The 24,926-nt window shown below is 39.6% G+C and overlaps 1 protein-coding gene across 2 annotated transcripts in view; it reads right to left on the bottom strand.

The window, feature by feature from the left end:
• EPB41L5 (erythrocyte membrane protein band 4.1 like 5) overlaps positions 1 to 24,926 on the bottom strand; it is a 53,914-nt gene that overhangs the window by 24,583 nt on the left and 4,405 nt on the right. For both annotated transcript variants that reach the window (XM_068687445.1, XM_068687444.1), the window contains exons 2-15: positions 19,752 to 19,856; positions 16,186 to 16,228; positions 14,963 to 15,041; positions 12,193 to 12,237; positions 11,834 to 11,886; positions 9,208 to 9,328; positions 8,712 to 8,799; positions 7,987 to 8,075; positions 7,088 to 7,157; positions 6,209 to 6,378; positions 4,895 to 5,001; positions 4,191 to 4,218; positions 1,743 to 1,788; positions 682 to 800 (exon numbers count right to left, since the gene is read on the bottom strand). In XM_068687445.1, the coding sequence (XP_068543546.1) occupies positions 682 to 800; positions 1,743 to 1,788; positions 4,191 to 4,218; positions 4,895 to 5,001; positions 6,209 to 6,378; positions 7,088 to 7,157; positions 7,987 to 8,075; positions 8,712 to 8,799; positions 9,208 to 9,328; positions 11,834 to 11,886; positions 12,193 to 12,237; positions 14,963 to 15,041; positions 16,186 to 16,228; positions 19,752 to 19,856 (1,163 nt within the window). The remainder of the gene's footprint in view (positions 1 to 681; positions 801 to 1,742; positions 1,789 to 4,190; positions 4,219 to 4,894; positions 5,002 to 6,208; positions 6,379 to 7,087; positions 7,158 to 7,986; positions 8,076 to 8,711; positions 8,800 to 9,207; positions 9,329 to 11,833; positions 11,887 to 12,192; positions 12,238 to 14,962; positions 15,042 to 16,185; positions 16,229 to 19,751; positions 19,857 to 24,926) is intronic.

Here is a 24,926-nt window from a genome sequence, read left to right as displayed (position 1 = left end):
ACTGCCACTAAGCGAACAAGAAGCTGAAAAAATGTCAGTAGTGTACACAAGCACTGGGCTGATATATGTCAATTTTGGTTCTGAAATATGTTTGCAATATAAAATTACTTTTAAAAAGATGAATGAGATATAAGTTCATCTTCAGATCAGCCTGATTTTGAGATGCATACAATCCATATAAAACAAATCTTCTCTATTACATAAAAGCAAAGCTCTTATCTTCAGCTTGTGTTATTTCCCTCAAGCTACCATTCTCTCCAAGACAACAGAAAGATCAGCTTGCCAATTTCAAAAGATTTTTCACAAGGATACTGATTTACAAGGTTGTGCATTTTGTTAGGGTTTGAGGTAAGTCCTTGGGCTCCACAATACCAAAGGGCCACAAGGAATATTATGGCAAAACAGAAGGACCCAGCTCTCTCCAAGACCTGAAAATGCTGCTATGAATCTAATGTTGGCATCAGTGGAGAAATTTTCTTTTGGTTGACAGTGACTACGCATGTTGTTCTCACCTCCCCAGACTGTATTCACAGCAACAAATCAGCTGCATCACCACTAACTTGTCTTTCAATTTACACTGAAGGTGCGAAGTAGGAAGTTCATTAAAGCATAGGTAAAGAAACAGTCACTTGGATCATGCAAAAGCAAGCAGAATTCATTTCCCAGCAAAGCAGAACATACCACTTCTTGTCTTGCTGGCTGGCTCCTGGGCTCCTTGGGAGGTTTTCTATTTCCACCAGGACCGGGGCAGAAGGAACTGCTGCTGTTAGGACAGGTACATTTGGCTTTGCATTCCAGCTCTTTGGAGACAGAAGAGAAACAAGTAAGTTACTATAAACTCTTCAGTTAAGCAATGACACCTTATACATAAAATATACCACCACTTTTTCTTACACTCAGTGATAAAGCAAGGCTGTTTTCTTCCATTACTTCCACAGCACTGGATACCTATGACCATTTTTTTCCAGTACTATGCACAACACCAGGATTGCAATGAATCCAAACCAGCTCAAACAACTCATTTTGCAGAGAACACAAAAGGCTGAGCAGAGCATCCATGTCTGTTTGCTTCCAGCTGAGATTGAGTGTTTAATGTTAAAATATAATGTTAAAATAAACTGGATTTCCCATTTCCACCAATCTGTGACCCTTTCTGCAGCTGCAATACTACAGAAAGCAAGACAGGGTCTTTCCAAACACCAAGTCCTATTTTTTGATGCTCAGAATGGTATCAAGCCATTACCTTACTGTTTTCAGTGAAACGTGGCATTTTGTGCACAAGTACTGAGAAGACTGGTGTCTCAGATTTCCCTCAAGCTCAGAAAACAATGAATTTTTGCTAACATTTTCTCTAATTTGCAGATGCACACCCCTCTTTCAGAGTACTAGAGAAAAGTACTAGTACTAAAAAGTCTAGAGTACTTTTTTCTCTAGTACTCTTTTAGAGTATGCCCTTTGGTGTTAATTAGCACATACAATTAACGTACTTTGGATACTACTAACTTGCACACAAAGGTACTTTCTGTACCTATGAAAACCTGCATCTATAAATAGTATATTTTTTATTGCATAGAGGTATGGTGTATCTTCCTCGCTCCAGGTAGTCACTCCTTCCCATGCAATTAGGTTAACTGTGCGTAACTTTTCAATATAACTGGCCAGTATGAAGAAAATAATAAAATCCTCAAATCTGTTGAAACATCAAAATTGTCTTTAAAAAGAATGAAAGAGATAGGCCTTACTTGTTGTGATCCATTAGTTTGGGTAATAACAGCGTTGTTTGGAAAACTGAAAGGTAAGAAGAATTTATATCAGAATCAGATCAACAAAATATTTCTGAAGGCTGGCAGAATTAAGGATTTAAGTAAGGATTTTTCAGAAAGAAACAGAAATCTAATAAAGATGTTTTCAAATTATGTAAACATTCTCAAAAGAAAATTTGAAAACATGTTTTAGGTCAGCTGCCTCATTTTAGGTATGTAAGGGTATCCGGTTATTTTTTATTTTCACACTGTAGTTTATCTATCATTCCTGTGTTGTTTTTTTCCTTTCCTAAACTAGTTAAAGTTTAGAAAGACTTTCTGATTCAGCTGTAAGGCAGGTTGTTTTACGAGCAAAAACTGTATGACTTTTTAGTTAAATACTCAACAAAATGTGACGTTGTCAAAACTTTACTTACATAATATAAATAGTTTGCTCTGTAACTTGAACTCTTCAGATTTGAAGTTTCACATCATGAAATCGTGAGTTTCTTCTGTGTAGAAGCTCTAATGGACTGAATTACCGCTTCAGTAATTTCAGTCTTAAAAGCAGCCACTTAAATTTATGTGCACAGCAGTTCAGCATAGCATTAATAATTTTATGAAGATTTTTTATTCTACAAGACACACTTCAAATTTGCTTGTTTTTGAGAGATTTAAAAGTATTAACATCTTGTGCAATACTTATGTATTATAAATCTTACACAAAGTTAGGTATTCAAGAAAAGATTCAAAACAAACATTTTTTCCCCAGACTTCTAATCTTTTTAAAAACAGTTCCAGGATCCTACCATTAATTATTCTTTTGATTTATGGCCTCTGCAATAGCTAACCAACCTGGCAAGCTGACAATTTAAATAGATTTCTGTATCTACTTCAGTCATTCTTTAGAATTATTTTACTTAGATACCATACTACCAAGACCAAACAACTTGTTCTTTGTCTGCTTTCTAACATCACACCTTCTGCATTAAGAGCACGTGGAGGTTACCACAGAACAGCACACATTTAACAGAAACGTTAAAGAATGACTTCTTGGCAGCACATAACCTTGTGCTGAGTTCATACGAAAGAGCAGAACAACATACATCTTTCATGATGCATTTCAATTAGCAATGCTCGAGTGTAGAGTTTCAGAAATGGCATTGATTGCTCTGGAGACTAACAAAACAATGCCACACCTATGTGGAAATCAGAAGACCATCGTCTTATCAGAAGGCAAAACTGCACCTGAAGTTTCTCTTCCCACTCTCAGAATGACCTAAGCAGCATGAAACTCAAACAAGGTCATAACAACACAGCATGACGAGAGTACTAATTAAACAGGCAGTCACAGTTTGCATGCAGAGGATCTTCAAGCACTTTAATGACACCCAGTGTTGAAGACAACTTTCTCATTTTATAAAAAGAAAAGCTAGCACTGAAGATACTTGCCCCTAAGGTTGCAAAGACAAAGAGACCTCCTCCACTAACACGTTGAATTGCTGCATTAGCCTCACCTTTCCTAGACTTATACCCTCCCTTATGCAATTATCAGCCTTGCTTGCTAGTAACAAGATGTATGTCTCTAATAAGCCTGCCGTTTTTAAATGTTATTCTGACGTTCCTTACACAACTCCTGACTGCCAGGATGCTTAGTATCTAACAGTACCTACAGTTTCTTAAACAAACAAACAAAAAAAACACAGCTCAAAACAAAACAGAAAGGAAAAAAAACTGGACTGAAAGCAAAACTGAGTGACTTTGTTCCTCTGCTAATAGATACATTCTTTCTAGACTGCTTCCCTCTGCTTCAGGAACAGTGTGAATATAGTATGATACAGTTTCACAGAAGCATTTTACACTACAATTGTAAGAGTGAATCACCACATCCAGGAAGACTCTATGTACAGAAATCAAAAAGCTTCTCTCTCAATGTCAGTCATGACTAATTCATAATTATTAATATATAAAAACAAATACTTTTAATAAAAATAAATGTAAGTATAATACAGAATACAAAAACATCAAAATATTTAAAATGTTTTACAGTATTTTCCCCTCCTCTGAACTTCACTTAATTATGTATTTCACTTGCATAGCCCAAGTAGGCAGATCTCAGCAACAACCTCATGCTTTTACTTGATCTCCTTACATGGCAGCGTAGGGAACTACAGCTCATAATCAGCAAGAATCATAACTAGTCATAAACAAACATCATTGCTTTCCAGTAAGCTACTCTGGCAAAATCTTCAATGTGACAGCAACACAGCAGCTTTACCTCAAACAGTAGGGTTTATTTAAAGCAAAGAAACACAACAACCACATCAAAACCACAGTTAAGAGGTTAACACTATCTGCATTTAACCAATATTATAACCTCCTGCAGACATGTGCTCAAACATAACTTACAAACATCAAAAGGAAAGGAAGTATTAGAATGCATCTTACCTTGTTTCTTCAAGTTTAGCAACATGTGCTGCAAAAGTATACATAAAGTTTTAATTAAATTTTAATTTTTAATTAGGTTGTCAGTCAAATATTAAAGCATATTAAATAAAAGTAGTAAAGCACTACCTAAAAGTATGCAACTAAAAGACCAAGTGTTGCATGTAACCCCTGTATAATGTGTATAAAATTTAAATTGGAAAAAAAAAATTCTCAAGAACAAACCAAGGAGTTTAATCAAGGATCTGAAAGCATGCCTGGAGGTCACTTTTGACCTATGCAAGAAGGGAAATAAGAGACAAGGTATCACATGCTGTCAGGCTGTGACAACGGACAGAATGCAGCTTCTAAGAACAAGAAAATATCCTTGACAAAAATTTCAAACCTGATTCAGAAATTTCAAATATTACCATTATCACGTTTCTGTTTTTTGTACACAAGTTTTACATCTTCATACAGAAACATACTGCACAATATTCGTAGGTGTTTTTGCTGCCAGGAAATCTAGAATTACATGCTTTGGACACAAGCTTTTTCTGACAAATATAGATTACCCCCCAAGCTAAGTCAAAGGAAACCTAATTTTCAAAATTCAAAAGAAAAGAAAGCAGATATAGGAAAAACTCCTATAAAGAAACTTTAAAGGATGTGATTAATAGATTGTCACAGTGGATTGTACATCTCAAAATGGAAGGTCAATAGCTTACCTTTTGATTGTAGTGTTCGTCTAGAATATCTTTTGCTGGGCCTCCTTTCAAAGGATGCTGATCTCCTGGCTTTGTTGGTCTTGGTGGTTTGATATTCTGTTTTCCCACTAAGGATGTCAAGTACAAAACCGTAAGATTAATTACTTGCTTTTTATGACAGCACAGACTCTGCTCAGGAAAACATCACATTTCTATTATAAATTCATAGATTAATAATCTGATCTCGTTTCTAGTAAAAACATTTGCCTTTTGCATATTTCTTTGTCAAAATACATACAGATTGAGATCACAAATCCTAGGAGAGAATAAAGCTAGTCTGAGAGAAGGGTGAAAAACTTTCCCCAAAGCAGCATCAAAGTTTTCAGTGACAGGAAACATGATGAAATGTTCCCATTTGTCTAGAACTTCCTTCTTTCTGACACTCCTCTTTTTTCCTCATCTTTACTACTTCTTCCAGCTCCTTCAACTCAACCAATGAAGAGGATAATAATAACTTGCAAGTTGCCTGCTGGGCCTAACCAACAAATGATGGTTCTGAAAATACAGCACATCTCCTTTTGGGTGGAGTCTGGCTGGGCTCTGCCTCCAAAGCCACAGCAGACCCATATTCTACCACTGGTACTTCTGGTCTGTCTCCTTGGTACCACTGGTCCTTGGTTCTGACACACATACACACACACACACACATACACGATAGATTGCTAAAGTAACTGGAAATGGAAGCAAGGGCTATATACACTGTATGGGGTCACCCTTCCACCACCTTGTGTATGTTCTTACCAACCCTAGTGGGGCTTTTAACAGCATCTAGTAGACCAGTCTGGGACTAGAGGCTACTGGGAAGTCATACTGGGAAGAACATACATAGGTACTGCCTGATGTGATGATTGGCATTATCTTAGGCTGCTGAAGCACTACTATGATTCAAAACCAGGAGTCAAAAGTCACACACTGTCCCCAGCTGTGCAAATCAACCATACTTCCTCAGCAGTTCATTTAAAAAGGAGTGGCTTTTCAAGATGAAGGGGTCTATAAAGTCAATGTACTACATATGCTATGTAATGAACGTGAACCTCAAAACACCTTTGATTTCCTTGCATGTTTTACGCACTGATGACAATCAACTAAACATAAATCAGACAGTGTATGTGTTCAGAAAACATGATTCAACAAAAACAATAATTCAACTCACTCATCTTGCAAGTTTCGATCACTCTAGCTGAATGAATAGTAAGTTCTCTCCTATTTGCACTCATAATCCAAGAAAAGTAAGAAATGAAAGAGGATATGTGCCAAATAATAGATGACACTGACCTGTATCGAAACCTGGAACCTAGCCGAATGAAGCCTGATCTACTTGAGCTTTTTTGGACAGGACCTCGGAGCCGGAAGAAGGCGTGATGCTCCACTGCACATTTCCATAAATGTTTGCAGGCTTTGGGATGATCCAGTCTAAAGACAAAAGTGTGCTCCTGCTCCTTTCCCTTAAAGCACACAAAGTGCAATAAAGATTTATAAGAGGCATGAACAAGTCAAAGATACAATTAAGTGCAAGCCAAATAAAATGTTTTTATGGATACCTAAATGTATCATAAAAGAGAAATATTTATGGCAGAAAAATGAATCTTTTCAGAAGCTTTAATGGTTTAGTACTCGAATGTCTGAAATTAGAAAGGGCTAGCACCTATATATTTAACAAGTCAATTATTGGAATAACTAGAAATGAGAGACATTATTATTATAGAAAGGTACTTCTCAATGAGGCTAACTTGGTTTCACTTCCTAATCTGATCTCTTCAAATTTCCAACGCTCACATTTTCATCTCAGCTCTGAGCAATTTCTTCCCACGGGAATAACTCTGGCATCTGTGTAAGGAATTCATTCCACTAAATGTGCTACCTGGTCTTTTTTAAAACTGTCTTGCACAATGCACCGAAACAAGCACGTGGTTTCCAAATTATCTAGCCTACATTAGTTTAATGAGGTATTCCCTTTTTAAAAACAGGGTAGGAAAAAAAGCAATTGAACCTATTTATTTTATATTTAACTCCCTTTATTCCCCACTAGAAGTCACAACCAAAAGTCTTGGAAGGCAGCCACATCAATTCTCAAAACTTAAAAAAAGATCAGGAGCATGTAAACTAGCACTGTATAATCAAGACTGAGATGTAACTAAACTGATTGTTATCTACCTGTTCATCATCTTCAACAACAACAAGAGTGAGTTTATTCTTCTTGAAGTCAAGTCTTGTTATCTTTGGCCTGCAAGATGAACAGAAAAAGCAGGTTAGGCTTAGCTCTCTCAGGAACACACTGAGAGCTAGGTTAGACGTGCTGGCTCAAGCCTTTCTTTTTTTCCCCCTATTTTGTGTGTGTTTTTAATTCACGCAGTAGGGCTTGATGATAATGGGGATACCAATGTATCACTTCCGATTTCAACACTTCATTAGAAACTTAAAAGTAAGAAGTCAGCAACTTCCAAACAGCTGAATATATTAGAACTTAGAATAACAATTACTTGAGCAGAAATCAAAGTTCCCCTAAATACCTTTGCTTGCCTAGTCTTCACAAGTACAGAAGACTGAATTCATAAGGGCATAAAGGCAGGCCAAAATAATTCTGTTTTATTAAAGAAGTGCAAAACCCCTGTACAATGTATCACAGATCAAGTCCTATGATGGCTCTGTTTCAGAAAATTCCAGCCACAGAAAATATTAACATGGCGTGACACAGAAATACAGCCACTTTCCTTCCCACCCATCAAAAAAACCCACAACAATTCAGAGTTTACAATGGAGGGACTCCCTATATTCTCGACTTTATAAGACACAAAAAACATTTCTGCCACTACACAAATGTTTCTCTGTGTATTTTATAAAATTGGACCGGACTAAGCCAAAGTAACTACTTATGTCTTCTTATGATGAAAGATTTTTTTGGACACCATGAAGATACTCACAGGCCAAAGAATACTTTTGCAGGTACCTAGTGCTCCCAGTGCTCTCATATTTTAAAAATTAAAAAATGGGGTAGTGCAAAAGAAATGGAGGAGTAAAAATATAAATTGTATCTTAACATACAGAGATCTTACCAGAAAAACAAACCAATCTTTGTGTCTCCTTCAAAGACAAGAACTCCGGTAGGGGTTAATCCCAGGCTGTAATCATTGCCATCTCTTGCCTAAGTGCAGCAAAATAAAGATTATGCTTTTTTTTTTTCAGTGTTTGACCCTCTGTCCAAATTATTCTAGTGATTAATATAGCTTATTTGTCCAGTGTTACAATTCAACACATATATGCTTATTCAGTGCAACAAAGGTGTCCTAAGTGTTTCTGCGTTCAACGACTTATGCAATGGAGTTTCCAGTTTGCAATCCTTCAATAAGACTAAGTGGAAAAATTAAAGTTTCCTCATTTGCCTATGTAATAAGCACCTTGTGCAGTTCACTACACTTCCTTTGCCACAGGAGATCTATTTTTACCTGCAGTTTTTCGTATGATAACTGACTGAACCCCTGCCAATTTTAATTTAATTACTGTAATTTTCACATAGCTCTCAGTCTAAATACAAACAGTAGTGCATACTGTTGTGCACCAATCACACATTTAATATGGAGTGGATATGTTTGGACTTGTACCTTATAGAAACATATAAAATAGAGTGGAATGTTGATGTAAAGTCACATCACTTGTTACATAGTTTAGATGAGCACAATATTCCTATTTTTTCCCCCCTCAAAGCTAAATCTCCGTTGAAATGCTAGACAAAGCTAACATTACCATTTCCAAACGTCACCATGCTGTGTTTTAAACATACCTTGACTATGTGCATGTCTACACCATACATTTCCAGCCACTTAGCTTTGTTTAAGTAGTTAGTTTCAGCCTGTGCTGGTGTTTGCCCCCTGAAATAAATTTTTTGCCATTAGGAAGATGCCTGGAAAAGCACAGAAAGGAAAAACTGGCACATGAGAAAGAAGAAAAGAAATGCCTAAAAGGATGTGAAAAACCTAAATGCTGTTGACTCTCGTTCGCTTTAGTGAACATCAATGTCACTTTTGTAGGTTTTAATCTGAAACCAATGCAGCAAAAAATTGCTGCATTTTGAGATTTTGCAACCTCATTATTTTACTCAGACTTCTGGAAAGCTTCATTTTCACATTATATCCTCTAACAAAATATGACAGAACCATATTAGAATTATGCTCTTCTAGAAGACCACGGGAGAAGCATCAGCAGTATTTTTTTAATACATTCTCTTTATAGAAAAATCAGCACAACACTTGGTTAGCATGCACTGGAAGATCTAATACCTGCACTCCTTCCACTTCTCAAAAATGGCTAGTTCCATCTCCTCTGTCTGAGTAGGCACAAACCTGAACTCAGACACCAGCTCAGGGACATGTTCAGCGGGATCATAGTCTCCAAGTTCCGCTATAAAAGAACAGCATTGTCAAGCAAATTTCACCATGAAGACAGAAAATATTAACAGGAACTTCTGTGTACTTTTCTAGTTAATCTAAAATACTAAATTTCTTTTTTGTTCCCCCCCCCCCTCCTCCCGTTAATTGCAGCATTACCTTTTTTGACAAAGACACCAAAAAAATAATCCTATAGTATACGTAAAACTTTTGCATTAATTTTTTTTACAACATGCTGTTGATAAATCAGTTTAAAAACATCTTATCAACATCAATGAAATTCATTATTTTTCTTGTACAGCTTTCAATATTTTTGTCACTGAAGTCTCTACTGAAACAACAGGTGACTAAAGCTGTAATGGAATTTCACCTTATTAAAATATCTTGAAATTTGTAAAAAAGCAAAACCAGTTCTGATAGTTTTATATAAAGTAACTGTCCACTCAAACAATCAATTTTTGGTTTTATAACCATACAACCCTCCTGCTAAATTTACTCGTGTGAGGATATGATCACACAGCTGTTAGTTTTTTCGTTCCTTTTCATCTAGGAACATAATAAATGCCCTACTGGGTCAGTCAAATGGTTCATCTAGTCCACAGCTGCACGCTCAACAAGGGCAACAAGAGATGCTATTTAGAGAGCATACTGGAACATACTAGTCAATAGGTGTGCCACATCAAAAGCACAATCTTCTTTTTTCCACTGATGCTAACGAGTCCAGCTTTAAAGACCAATGTATGCCTAAAAAGCTGAAACTCAGTTAGAAACCTTTACAAAAAAGGTCCTGATTTTCAGAGTCACTAGCATTTGCTCCTCCCACTGATTTCAAGATGTTTCTTGACATTCACCTTGTATCCAAAAAATCAAAAATAACTCAAAACTTGTGTGTCCAATAAATGCCAATAATAATTATGACTGAAAAAAAAATAGAAACTGCATATGTAATGTAGGGGGAAAAAAAGTAATGTATTTGAAAAGTTCTTGAAAACTCAAATAAATACACGGAGTATTCCACCTGTACAAAAATTACATCCAAAAAGCTGTTTCTTGGTTCTTGGTTTTTGGAATTCAGTGAATATATTAATAGCCTTTTCACCCCTCTACTTTTTTTTTTCTTTTTTTTAAATGCTGACAGAGGAAGTCTGTAGTTCTATAATAATTTACTCCCACTAAAACGCCTGCCTCTGTTGAAAGGAATGCTGTCAAAGCCAGCTTAGGTTCCAGCTGATTTAAATAAAAGTACACAGCTGTCAGACAGTAAGATTAAAGCCCTGCTACAGGCTTCATTGTGCAGAGAGGAAAGAAAAGACTACCACAGAAAGCAATGTATATATGGCCTAATTAGATCACTTTGTTTTTGCAAAAAGTTATCCACGGAACATCTTAAGGCTCTAACAATACCAGTATTTCTAACTACAGAATGTGTTCTAACTGTTTTTCTTCCATGCCAAAGAGCAGGGGTAAAAAACAGGTTTCCTGAGAGTTTAATGCCAACTCTCCATACCTACACTTGATCAAGGCTATTATTAGCTCCTGCCTTAAGAACAAAATGTGTTTTGGAAAACATCTGTAAGAGGAAGAATTTCAGTGACTTAGTCCTGTTACCTAACTCCTGCTAAGTTAGTGCAACAGTACACTGGTTTGTAAGATGAACGTTGTATAGAAAATTTGTGTACCACAAGCACATGGCACATCTTCAGTTTCCCTCTTCTGTAGAACAGCTTTACGGCACAGGTTTTGAGATTTTTTTGTAGACTTGCAAACTGGTTTGAACGAGGCCACACTGCGACAGACTCCAAAAAGGACCCAAAAGCCTACTCTAGCAGATGCATCTAAACACTTCAAGCCTCCCTGTTTTTGTGGGTCCCCCTGCTTGAAACTACAAACTTCGCATTTGTTAAAATATGTTAAAATTTGTTGAAAATAATATACTAGGTCACCTCTCTTGGTTGAAGAAGGATCTGAAATAGCAACAAGTGCAATTCAGCCATAAATACTGATGTACAAGCATGAGACATGGGGTGTTAACATGTTTCTACAAACATACAAAAGTCAAAAGCTGGGTAGTTTTTATACATATGAGTTTTCAATTGAGCTCAGACCCATAAAAAATTGTATCTGATTTGCACAATGAGGAAAACACACAGTAGAAATTGCATCATGGAAAAAAAAAAAAAAAAGTGGATTGTTTTCCTGTATCACAGCAATTTGGAAAGATAGCAAACCTTGTAGCTTGTGTAAAGGTGGACAGGTTTGCACACACACACATGAAAAAACAAATTTAGGACAAAGCTGTTTATGTTCAGAACCCCCTTGTACTGTTTCCTGAGGACTCAATTTTCTGTACACACTATCAGCAAAATTACAAACACAAAGAGCTGTGTTTGACATTGGATTACTGACATTTGGACAGAACCTGTTTTCTGAATACCACAAGAACAGACTAAAAGAAGCAGTAATAGTCTACCCAAAGCTGTTCACACAACTTCTTCCTTCCCCACTCACACCTACTCACCTTGCATATTATAAGCTGCCAACTGGACGGCTGTGTCAAAAGGACATTCCAATCTGCCATAAAAGAAATGCCTTGTTAAAACCTCATCTGAAACTAGCAGGCAACTCATATACCTGACAGTGACAAATGGTCCAAACATTTGGGGTAAGGAAGTGAAAAAGGAGTAGCAGATTTTCACCAAAGTAACAAGAGATAAGTAAGCATTCCTCTGCTGCTACTCATGCACACAGAAGCAGTATTTTAGAGAAAAAGTTACATTACTTAGTAAGTCTTACTAGCTGTCCAAATGTAACAGTTTAATAAATCCTATGGTAAATACACTGTAATTGTCTAGAAGACTATTTAGTGGGAATACTTACTTTCCACTAAGAATATCCAGTTTTAGCTGCAGAACAAATAAATACCTGCAGGGTTAAATGAGAAACAAAAGTCATTGATTAACAGTTCTAATGTATCACTCAGCCAAGAGACAGCAGTTGGAGCCTGAAAAATTAAAGTCACATACTCTTTACATGGGTTTTCATGACTGAAGAAACTACAGTGCTGCATGGAAAAGAAACAGAATACCTAAATAAGTCTCATTTATAACCCCAAGATCCTACATGGGCAGACCTACAGAAAGAGATCTGGGAGTGCTAGTTGATAGCAGGCTCAGCATGAGCCACGGGAGGTTCAGACTGGACACTGGATAAAATTTGTTCACTGTCAGGGTGGTCAGACACTGGAACAGGCTTCTGAGTGAGGTAGTTGATGCCCTGGTCCTTTCAGCGTTCAAGAGATGTTTGGGCAATGCCCTCAATGACATGCTTTTACTTTTGGTTAGCCCTGAAGTGCTCAGGCAGTTGGATGCGATGATCTGTGCAGAATAGTTTAGTTGGAAGGGACCTAAGGTCAATAAGCAAAGAACAAGTCACATTTTCTGCATTTTCTTCACTATCAACAGCCATTGATCTCATTAGAGAATGAATACTTAAAGTCTCTCAAAAATAAATGTTTACAATACAGATTGGCTGGTTAAAAATCGAACCCAGAAAGCTGACTGCAAAGCGACAAAAAAATAACCAGTAGGCAGCAGCCTTCTCAGACAATTGACTCTTCAGAGCCAGATTTCCATCACTGCCTTGTTTATTTGGAATTCCTCTTCTTGCTTAGAAATTTGCAGGCATTAAGCAAAAAGCACGTATCCCCCACTGGTGTGCAGCACCTAGCCTTCTGATCCAGTACCCACAAAGCACATCCCTCCTGCTCTGTTGTGGCACACAGCTTTCCCTTCACAACAGAGGTCGCCTTATCAGCTATAGGGCTGACTTCAGCCATGGCACCTGATTTGAATTGCACTGCAGATGAAGAGGAGCCTCACGCAGAGCCAAAGATCGTTCTCTTTCAACTGTGATGTTCACCAAGACCACATGTGCCTATGTCTCTTTGTAGTAACATACACAGGCATGAAATGCATACAGGCATTTTTCCTACAGGTCCCTTGGAAATCCATGAATGCTTTGTCAAAGCATTCATCACCCAAAGCTGGCCTCTAGATGCAGAATACATTTGTTCAGTTCTGACAATGGATATGAAACGAATGAGCACAGGCTTCCTGTATGGAGTGGGTGTGACCAACCTGTGCTTATCAGCCACACACCACCTGCAAACTGTTCGAGCATACTTCCCATGCTCGGGCTGTGCTGCACGACCTCTGGCTGGTGGCATCTGACGGATGGGAAACTGGCAGAAAACCTGAGTAATCTGCACCTGTGGAAGCTGACAAAGGCCTCCAGCTGGGTGTCCTGCCACACAAAGGAAAGGCAGAACCCTTGGAAAACCACTGTGACACCTATAACTCATAACAGAGCTCCCTTTCCCACCGCTTCTTTGTAAAATAGTCTCAAGACAGAGGAAAGACTTGCTGCACTCCTAGTCTGGAGGATTAGCTAAGCAGACAGACAGGGTTTAGAAGCCCTCAGGTTTCAATTCTGCCATGCTAAAACCTGCACAGCAAGGTCTGACTGGCAGAGCTCAGTCAAGGTGGATGAAAATGTTTCACACTGGTAGGCAGACAGAGGTCTGAACTTTTTCTATTACTATGATTTTCAAAGACAGTCAGCTGTTGATTCAGGAACATATATCGTGGGTAAAATATTCTTCCCAGGTTGCCAAGAAAGAATTAAAACAGTTATAGCACTGTTATCACTTGCAAGCATGAAGCTGCTCAGAGTACATATGGCTGCACTGGGTAATGCTACTATAATCCTCCTGGTAGCACTCCTAGGGATTTGGCTAAAGTGCAGATCGAAGATTCACACAGATAAACCTAAAAAAAACAAAAACAAACAAATGCACTTCACACTCTTACAAATGGCTGAGGGTATGAAGTGCCTACATCTGACAAGAAAACATGAATTTGTTTTCTCTCCAAAATGGATCATCAGCAGTGGTGACAACAATGCAAAAGAAATGTTGTCTTTTACAACAGATTTATACAGCTGACAGATGGTAAATTGTGTTCTCTTTCAAAGCACCCCAAATATGTCTCAGTCCAACATGAAATGCAGCATTATGAATGGTATGTAAAACACTTTTAACAAGAGAAACTGCTGCTTACCTGATAATACAATCCTACGCAAACAGTACTGTCAACCCACATCAAAATATAGTGGTAAAATAGTTTTTCTCTTCACATAACCCTTAGCAAAATATCACAGACATCATGAAACTTAACCAAACTTATTTTGTGCCAAAGAAAAGCCCTAAATTGCAATTCAATGCTTTTCTGCTTAGAAAGACAGGATGACTGCATAGAGCTTAAACTAAATACACTGAAAGCAGAATAAAGAAAGAAAAATTATGGCAGTTCAGTAAAAATTCTGTCCATTGTATACATACAGATCAGTTGCCAGAGCTGCATAATGAAAAACAGTGCCTCAACTAATATAGTAAATATTTGCATCTTTTTAAAATACATCTCATTTATTTCATAATAGCTACACTAGATACATGTATAAACAGTCAGGTAAGCAACCAGCTTTAAGGAATTCTCCAAAATGCTTCAAAACTGTCTAAATAAATGCCACAGAAACATCTTCCTGGCCTTATTTGAGCACATGACTGTCTCTATCACAAATTTCACCTTACCTTGTTAGCTCTTCACGCAGATTGTTGGGCTCTGATGAGTAAAACTTCACACGAAAATGCAGACAATACGGTGGGCCAACTGCAAAGAAGAATTCATTTGAGACAGCAGCAACAGCTACTGGACCAGACTTATTTTATTACACAGAATCACATCACAAACGTTGACTGAAATTGGCCCTATCCTACCACAAGGTCTTAGGCAGGAATCAATTTGTAGCAGGAAAACACATGAAAAACATCAGGATGAGCATACACTTAAACAGATGCACAAAATAGTTTTATATTTATTTTACAAGTCAACCTAACAGATGTATCACATGAAGTTGATCTGTCTTGCCAAGAGCACACAAATCTAGGTTAATCCTCATATTTAAGGACTCCATCCATCACCAAGAAAGCTGTGGATCTTGGCTCTGCAGTCAATCAAATCCCTAGGTACTCTGTTGGTGTCTGTAATGCCTTTCCAGAGCTCTGGGAAAAGCCCACTGTTGACAACTTTGGCCTGCATATTCCACTGAATTTTAGACATATTTTAAGGGTATATAATAGACCCTTTTGGGCAAGAATCTTTTTTTTTTTTTTTCAGAAACCGAAGAGTTAACCCAGCAAAAGGATGGTTTAACAGTTCTTAAAAATGTGCAGCTCTCTCTGTTGATTCTTGCATTTGACAGGAGGAATTTTCTCTGACCGTGCTTCCAAAATTTTTGTTTTGCTAATAAAGCACCACAAATCCCCAAAGACTTCCCACATCAGATAGCAAGGAAGCTGCTGAGCAAAATCAGTTGATGTCACAGATTACCCAAGCATGGACCACTGAACCAAACAAGCCACAATGAATGCTTGCGTAGCAAGTAATGACTTGAGGGACAAACACAAACAGATCAGGGCATTCTGGACCACTTCAAGGGATGGAGGCTCCATGACAACTTTTCCTATAGGCAGAATAAAGATCTGTGATGCTAAAGCATCTTCAGCTGCCTTGTCTCTATTTAAACTATAATTAATTAGCCTCTAAGATGGCTCATTAAGGACATTAGATGAAAGTAATACGAACTGCAGAGGAAAGAGGTCATTAAGCAATCAGCAGCAGCATGCTGGGTTGGGGTTTCAGTGCCTACTTTACCCCTCACAGAGCACACGGTCCCTTCCTCCCCACCACTTCAGCTCTGTGCCTCCTGTACGCTTAATGTGAGATCCAAAGAGAAAATGGAAAAGACACTTACTTTTCACTTGCTTTTTAATGCTTTTTGTGTTGTCCAACCAATGCTGAAAAACAAATTACTCTCATTGAATCATCAGTAACAAAATCTCACAAAAACCCCACAACATATTCATTTGTGAAGAGCATGTTGCAATAGCAAATAGTTCATCAAAACAATATAATCTAATCCAGTCCAGATATTTCACGATTCATAGTTCTTAGGGCTTGTTGAAGATACTGTTTGTAATGTAAAAACTTTGTAATGCAAAAAGTTAGCACCAGAAATATCCTGAAGTACCTTATCTAAAGCCAATCTTCCAGAAAGTATTATCTACTTGGAGGAAAAAAAAAAAGAAAAAAAAAGTATTGACAAACTACTCAAATCACTAAAATTGTCACCCTGTCCAAACGAACAGAAACTGTTGGCACATTAGTAGTCAGCCAGTGACTGTGTGCCAGAGAGGCATAAATTGTAACTCAGCTTTCTGACTCCACAGTTTGTGATCACTCCGGTGTGGCGAGGAGAGACAAAATAAATACTGCTGTCTTTCAGTCATTTCTTTAGGTCACTCAAGCATAGTAAATAACAGCAACGCTGTCTGTGTCTGAACATAGGGTCAGCTCCACCCAACTGTCCAAAACCTATTCACAGCTGACATTTAGCAATTGCTGCACAGGAGGACAGAAGTCAGTGCCTCACCTACTAATACTAATGATAAGCTATACACTAGATGTGGATGCTAACTCTCTGAAGACAAAGTAATGGCTTCACTTACACTGCATATAACAGCATGTGAAAAATAAGCTAGAGGTGGCAGGTTGAGAGAAACACCTACCTGTAGATGCCATACTTCCTAACATCATATATTCTCACTGCTGAGGTGTTTACACCAGGAAATACAGCTGGGAAACTGGCATCCAGCTAGTGGTAGGGACCTGCTTTGCAGTGCTGTGAATACACAAACAGCTCCCTCCTCTGAAGGAGATGACTTGGTTCACAGGGAACACAGCACCCTGGTCAACACCACAGCGCTGGCTGAGCAGCCAGAACAAACCACCTCGCACACCGTGTCCTGGGTGCTTCACACTGCCCAGGTAACACCACCTCATTAGGCCGATCCCAAATGTCACCTTGAAACTAATGCAGATGAATTATACAATTAGCAACACACCTTTCGTTCAACTACGTGCCATGAAGTTTACAGCGGGCCCCAAGTAGGACAGAAAAGCAACAGGGGTATGAGAAAGAACCGGTATTTTCAGGTTGCAATGCCAAGTGCAAACACGTTCCTGCCTTCGGAGCAGCCCTGCCTGCTGCAGGGAGTGCATAAAGCCGACCTGTAACGCAGCCAGGGCACGCAGTGGCTGATACATTAGGTGCAGACCAGAACAACTGAACCATCGAGTGCTGTGGTGCATGCACCTGGAAATGCTCTTAATAGTTACTAAAACAGAGCTGCTACAGACAGCTATTTGAAATGTTATCTAATGTATTTTTTAAATAAAGCAGGAACCTCAGGAGGAATGAAGCAAATATTTGTCTACTTTGCTTACAACGCCAGTGAAATGGAGTTGAACATTTTTTTGTTTCTTTAAGAAAATGATACTACCTCTCTTCCTACTCCACAAACTGACTTGCACCCAGAGACAAGTGACTTGCTCCTTCCTCCACCCTAAAAATATACAATCTCTCCACCTGAGACTTGCAGGTGATTTAGACACAGGAACAGCAGAGAGAGCCTTTTGTAGGCTGCAGGACTGCCTGTGCACGCCTGCCTCATCCCTTCTGTTTTCTCTCATCTCCTCCACATTCCAGCGCAAGGCAGCTGAGAGGCCCGAGACAGGCACTGACAGCGATTTACTCTGCTCAGCTCTTTACCAGCACTGCCTACAGGAGCCTGGTTTGGATGGCATGGGTGTGCTGGAAGAAGGGAGACAACTGCTTTCGAATGGAGGGGAAGGAAGGGAAAAAAACAACACGCACATGGACACACACAGACAACAGGAAACTTAAGAATGATTCCAAGTGATTAAAAAGGAATTCAAGTGGACCTGGCAAAAAGATCCTTTAAGTTTACATTTTGACAAGAGTTTGTTCAACACAGCCTACTCCTGAAATCCAGAGATAAAGTTCACTAAAACAAGAAGCAATACAGACAACACAACCGGACAGAGCACTGGAAGTCATTACTAAAACAGTTGGCTTCTTCAGAAATTAAAAAAAAAAAATAAAAAAAAGGAAGAGTAAACAAGTTTTTGTTGATGTTGCTTTTAATTAAGATGATGAGGCTAAATCTGGTGTCTCATGTTGTAGAATTAATGGCTGCATACTCAGTGGCAATGCTATATGACCATTTCCAGTATTAAGCACTGCAGTATACAAAGCAACTGCTAGAGTAACAAAATTATGCTCTACAACTCCAGTAGGAATAGCAAGTATTTGATGCTTGCAATCTGAACATGTGACTTAGGAATCTGCCACCTGTTAAACGATCCATGTCTCCTTATGAGAAACGTGCAGTATGGCTAAAGGGAAAGCCAAAAGCCCAACAAGTTATCAGCTACCTTCACATTTCCCATCACTGGCCATGCTGTGCTCTTCAACATCAGCCTGAATCAGAGCCACCCAAATTAACAATAGGCTGTTCCCTTGGCTTAACCAGGATTCAGATCATGCCTGGTACACTGTGAACAACCTTGAAAATACCTCGTTCTGCCACCTCTGGCCTCCTAGTTCAGGGAAAAGTAGCTCCTCCTAACCTTCAGACTAGCAATGAACATAGAAATCACATGAAAATGACAATTCTTTCCCTTCACAACTTGTTTCAAAGACATGTTTAAAGAACCCAGTATCCAAATCCTAAGAAGTAAAATGCCTTTTCCTCCTCTGTTCTGTACAAGGTTTAAGACCATTTTCACTACTAGAACTGCAACCCAGCAGCAGCTGGAGTCCTGCTAGTCATGAAGCCTGCGTCAGATTCTGAACAGTTAAATTATTTCCTCAAAAGAGAAACGTGCTCTACAATTACATGCTAAACACTAAACTCGATCCCAGAAATTCTGAAACGAAGCCGTGAGGCTTACAAACATGCATAGATACACAAAGACTTTCTAGTATTCCGCTTGAATACAAAAGAAGAAAAAAACAGGAAGTAAACATGCAGCTAACCTTCTAGGCAGGAATAAGTGCTCAGCCAGAAGCATCACCCACATAAAACTACAACTGCAAGTGAAAGAACTATGGATACTCCTGACAAACACTGCCCTGCTGCTGTTTTCAAAAGTGTTTGTTCTCAAAGCAAACTGTCTGGTACTCACAAACACAACCATATCCCTCTCAAAAACTCCTCATTGCGGAGCTGACTCACAAGCAATTTGAGCAAATCACATAGGTACCCTGCTTGCTAAGACTATTTCCCAAGCAAACGTGAACAAGATGACTTTTGCTCAAAAGAATGTTGAGTTAAACTTGGAGTCACTTTAATAAAACCGAGAGCTTCTGCACAGACCATAAATCAAGAAAAAGACAGCTTTCTTTTAGCATTTTGTCGATATTAAGATTTAACATTTAGACTGACTGCTACTCACCGCCACTTGTGCGGAATCCATGAACCTTAATCCAAAGTAGTCGCTTTCTATAAGGTCCAGATGATACATGATCTGCTCAAACAGGAGCTGGCCTTTGGCTTTTTTCTGAAAATACAAAAGGATTTAATACTTAGCAGGTGGATCTACTGTAGCATCTACCTTCTTTTCTAATCATTGCAATTCCAAAAGTAAGAGGACTCCAAAATTAAGTTTTTGACAATACAACCTGCAAATGATTTTTTCTTGTATTTCTTGTTTTTCTGAATGACAAAGGTACACCCCACAAGGAGCATACAGAATAACCTTTTTTGAAAAACATCCACATTACTTTGCACAAGGCTGTAAGTGTCAGAACATCACTTCGTTATTGTCCCTTTTAGGCTTTCCTTATCCACAAAGTTCAATAGCACTAGAATCATAGCTAGTATAATTGACAGTAACTAATACAGTGGAAAATTTTCAGGGTGAATTGCCCCAGAAATGGCTACTGTTTGCTAACTAGGCAATTCACCAGCGCTGAAGTGGGTAGGAAAGCGCACAGCATCGGGCTGCAGCATTCCATCAGCAGGTGCTTTTAGCGACTGCCAGGAAACTGTCTGGGGCAAGGAACTTTAACAAACAGCCCTTAGATAAGGCATTTACATAAAGCTCAGCTTGTAGGTGCAAAAAGCCACTGCATATGTTCATACATAATTTATGAAAAAAAACTTAGCGCTGGTCCCAAGCAAACATAATTTTTACAGTGGTGATGTAAAAAATTAATCTGATGTTTTCGAAGAGAAAGCATGTAAATAACACCGAGCAGCTTCTATACAACATACATTTTTCATGCTATGAACTCCTTCACAATAATACACTGAAAGAAAAGCTTAACTCTAACACTTGAGATGCCTAAAAGTAACACAAATACATGAATAAATTAAGGACTCAGAGTACAAGCCCCGGTGCAGAAAATAATTATTTTTACATCTAAAGAAATGCAGAGTAAGCATAAATCCTTTCTGCAAGGAGTTAAACAATTTTTGTATTTCCATAGCATCCTTCAATCTTTTATCTAATATTTATACATTCACAACTTCAGAAATGGGCTTTCTAAGCATATTCTATAGTATGCCATTAATGGGCAGATTTCATCCACCCCTCAAGATTCTTGGCCACATGGGAAGAACTTTCGAAGTGAACTGAACAGAATACTTTACCCTAGTATCTGAACACCAACACAGACAATGCCCCAAGATGCCCATAGTTTACAAAAGGATTTTCAAGAATAAGCCAGAATTCTTATTCTCAGAAATAATTGAGTTCAATCACTGAATTATAATGATGTAAGAAAAGAGGAATACATAATTTTGCTTCCTTCCTCTGCTCTGATCTTCAAGCATTTTATATTTAATCTGGTAATCACAGTCACTGGTTTACCCTGTGCTTCACTTAAATCCAGAATGACATTTCATAGCCCTAAGTAAAATCGCAGAAAAGTCTGCAAACCCAATCTGCCTGAACAAGTTCTCTTGCGGTTATTTATTTCCAAGTCTTGGAGAAGGCGAGGGAAGAGGAAAGCAATGAGATCAGCTGCCAACTTCACACGCAGTTTCTTCAAAACACTGTACAACGAGAATGCTGGGATGCAGACCTCACCAGACTCATTCAGGCCAAGTTTTTCTGTTGGCTTCAAGGAAAAAGCACTTTTTAGGCAGCAGCACTTCCATTAGACAGCAGCAAGACTCTCCCAGCAGCAGCCTTAAGGCAAATCACCTACATATAAAATGCATTTCTTCCACTATTTGAGACAGTGACAGATTTCTGCAAAGAGCAAGGCAGTGAGCTGTTGATACTTTCTCTCAGCATGGGATGTTTTCTTCCTGAGCAAATAACATGTAAATAGAAGTGGAATTAATTCAGCATTTGCAAGAGCAAAACTAGGAAAAGGCTTTATTTTGCACCTGATTTAAAGGTAGAAGAAAATCTCCGCCTTGTTACACAAAACACTTCAGATTCTTCCCAATTCTTCAGTAAGTCTTTTCTTAAAACTGTAATTAACCCATTAATTAGCTCAGCCAAATCCCAAGATTTATACGTAACCCTCCCAGGGACAGACAATGAAGCAGTGGGGCTTGGACTGGGATTTCTGCACGTGCCATCTCGGGCTGCCGACACCAAAACACACCCGTGTGCACCCACCCACGGGTGGCTTCCCCTGCCAGAGGAGATCGCCCTTCTGGCAACCTCAGCAAAGGACTCAGGGGCCACCCAAAGCAGACCCAGGATGCCTGATGTAGCACAAAGTCCCTGAAGCACAGCACTGGAGCAGCAGGGGAAAGGTTTCCAGAGCTGCTGGCTGTTCCGTGCCGTAAATCAGCGGGGCTGTCAGCACTGAACTCATTACGTGGTGCTTTGCATACGACCTGGAGCCGCGGTTGCTGTATTCGGTGGAAGTCAGCACAAGTTTCACACGCTCTTTAACGTTAAGTTCAAGTTCTTAAAGGCACACCGAAGTCCTCCTCCTTTATATTTAATCAACCAGCAGACAGGAACGGCACTGCTTTGGTCAGCTTTTACGATTGAAGATTAGCTGATTTGCATGTAATAAACCTGCAATCTCCAATGTTTTCAAAGCTACACTCCTCCTACATCCTCTGGTGAGAAGTTCCCCTAGCTCCCCAGTGGCACCAGTCAATTTAAATTACATTTTTATCCTGCTGCTACCCTCCACTCTTTCCTTTCCCCGCTCTTGCAGCAGGGCTCAGGTTACTCTCCCAGGACAAATATTTTCAAGCTGCTCAGTGCTGACAACGAACTATTAACTACTCGCTCACAGGCAGTCCAGCAGCGGCTGGTTCTGCCTCCAGGGGACAAATTAAGCTCCCCATGGGTTTGTAATGCTCTAAGATCTGACTACTTGATTTATACAGTTTGCTGTACTCCATAGGAAGCAACAGCAAACATCAAACAGCAGGAGAATCGACAACCGAGCTGGGAAACTTAAATAAAACATATCACTTCTGGAGGGCAGAGCGTCTAGGGGTTTAGCTATGGAATGAGATCAAAACATCTCCTGAGCACCTTGGGGTAAACCCTGCCCTCCCTCCCTGAATGGGAAGGATGCTCCCATACATACCCCAGTGACATCTCATCCTGCCCCCTGCCTTCTTCTCGGGTCTGGAAGGTGAAGGTTACCTGATAAAGAAGTGGTCTCAGCGCCAGCCCCAGCCGGTGTAGGCCAGCATGGATGAAGCGACGCTGACTTCCAGCAGCTGTGGGTCTGCCCCTTGTGCTTGCTTCTCAAGGCTTTTATCAGGTTTTTATCACGGCAAAGCACTTCCAACTTGCAATACTTGGGGAAAAACAAAAAAAGAAAGAAGCCCACCTAATGAATTTACTAAAATGTTTAACTGAGAAGGATTTTTTTCCTCTGTTTCTTTCATTAAGGAGACCCCCGTACAGGATGAACTCTGAAAAGGCGACGAATAAATAGACTCCATCGCTGGGGGACTTTGCCCTCACATCTCTGCTGCTGTACTTCCAATCTGTCACAAGATTTCTTGAAATAATTGTGTTAATACTGCTTGTTAACAGCGATTAGGAGTAGCTGTTGCCTTCAGCAGCCACTAAAGGACAAAACCCTTCTTGGCTTTTGCCAACTTATAAAAAGGGTTGCTGTTCATGTTCCTACCAGTTTCCTCTCAAAAACCCTGTTTGCCACCCGGAGAGGCTGGGGGCGCCCACTGAGGACTTTCAGTCACTAGGGATCCTGGATGCCACCCATGCACATGTGCTGGTCATGGCAGTGTGGGAGCTGCAGGTGAGCCTGTCCATTTCTTATGAAGCTACATCCCCTTTCTCCCAAACTACATGCTTCCAAAAATGAGCCAAGAGAAAGCTCTAACAGTGAGCTTTAAGCAAAAAATTAAAAAAAAAATTAAAAAAAAATCACTCCAATCATGAAAACAGCCCCAATAGTTAACACCGTTACCCATCAGGGCTTGCTGGAGAACTGGAAGGTTAAAACCCAAGGGCAGTGTTCGAAGTACGGAGCTGATTCCAACACCCATCATAACTGCAGGGTTATTCGAATACGACACAGAAGGATTTTAATGTACTGTGGCCAGGCTTGCTGAACCTACAGATAAAATGATAAAGATTCACAACACTCCCACCTGTCAGCTTGTTTTGCCAGAACTCTCTTATCTATCCCCTCCCAGAAACCCATTTACATCCTGTGAAGTGGGGTTTGGGCTCTTCTCCCAAGCACCACGTGAGAAGATGAGGGGAAATGGCATCAAGTTGTGCTGGGGAGGTTTAATCTGGATATTACAAGACATTTCCTTCCTGAAAGAGGTGTGTGGCACTGGAACAGGCTGCCCAGGGAGGTGGTTGAGGTACCATCCCTGGAGGTCTTCAAGAAATGTGCAGATCTGGAACTCAGCGGCACGGTTTGTGGTGGATTTCAGTACTAGGCTAAAGGTTGGACTGGATGATCTCAGAGGTCTTTGGAGAATGATTCAATGGTTCTGTGATTTCTGGTCACACGATTGATTGCATAGCACTAAGGCTTAGCAATTAAATCCCTGCCCCAACACACTCTCAAACACCTCAGTTTGGTGTTACACCGTGTATTTCTCAGCTCAGTCAAGGCTCTCATCACTTGGACTAACTCTCCATGGGGGCAGATGAGCAGGAAAGCAGCGCTTTGGATGAAACTCGCTGTTACTTGGCAAGTCAGGAGTGCTGAACCCTCAGGGCAACCCAATCGCCCTCCAGCAGGCCACAGAAATCGCTCACACACCTTGCTTCCAGCTGCTCGCTTCCTCCAGGTCACAGCATCATGCAGCACACACGGCAAGCCCAAAAGGTTGACCAGGGGTTAGCCCACAGCGAGCAGCTTTTGGGCACGTCTCTGCACAGGCGGCGCACAGAAACTATATTTTTCCAACATTTTTATCATTTCTAGATTTTCTTTTAAACCAGTATCTGTCCTGTAGAAAGCACTCCGCATTTTGCATTTACAGTTACAAACATTAAGCAAGCAGCCACGAGTGTTTTACAAACTTAAAAAAAGCCAGGCTGGATATCACAGGGTACAAACTGTCACAGCACACCCCTGATCCTGCAGTCAGACCAACGCAGATCGCCTCCCTCCACACAAAAAGCCATCGGCACTCCTAACAGCTTGCT

Source organism: Anas acuta, chromosome 6 (genome assembly GCF_963932015.1).
Source record: "Anas acuta chromosome 6, bAnaAcu1.1, whole genome shotgun sequence".
Classification (NCBI taxonomy): domain Eukaryota; kingdom Metazoa; phylum Chordata; class Aves; order Anseriformes; family Anatidae; genus Anas; species Anas acuta.
This window is presented reverse-complemented; position numbering and strand designations above follow the sequence as displayed.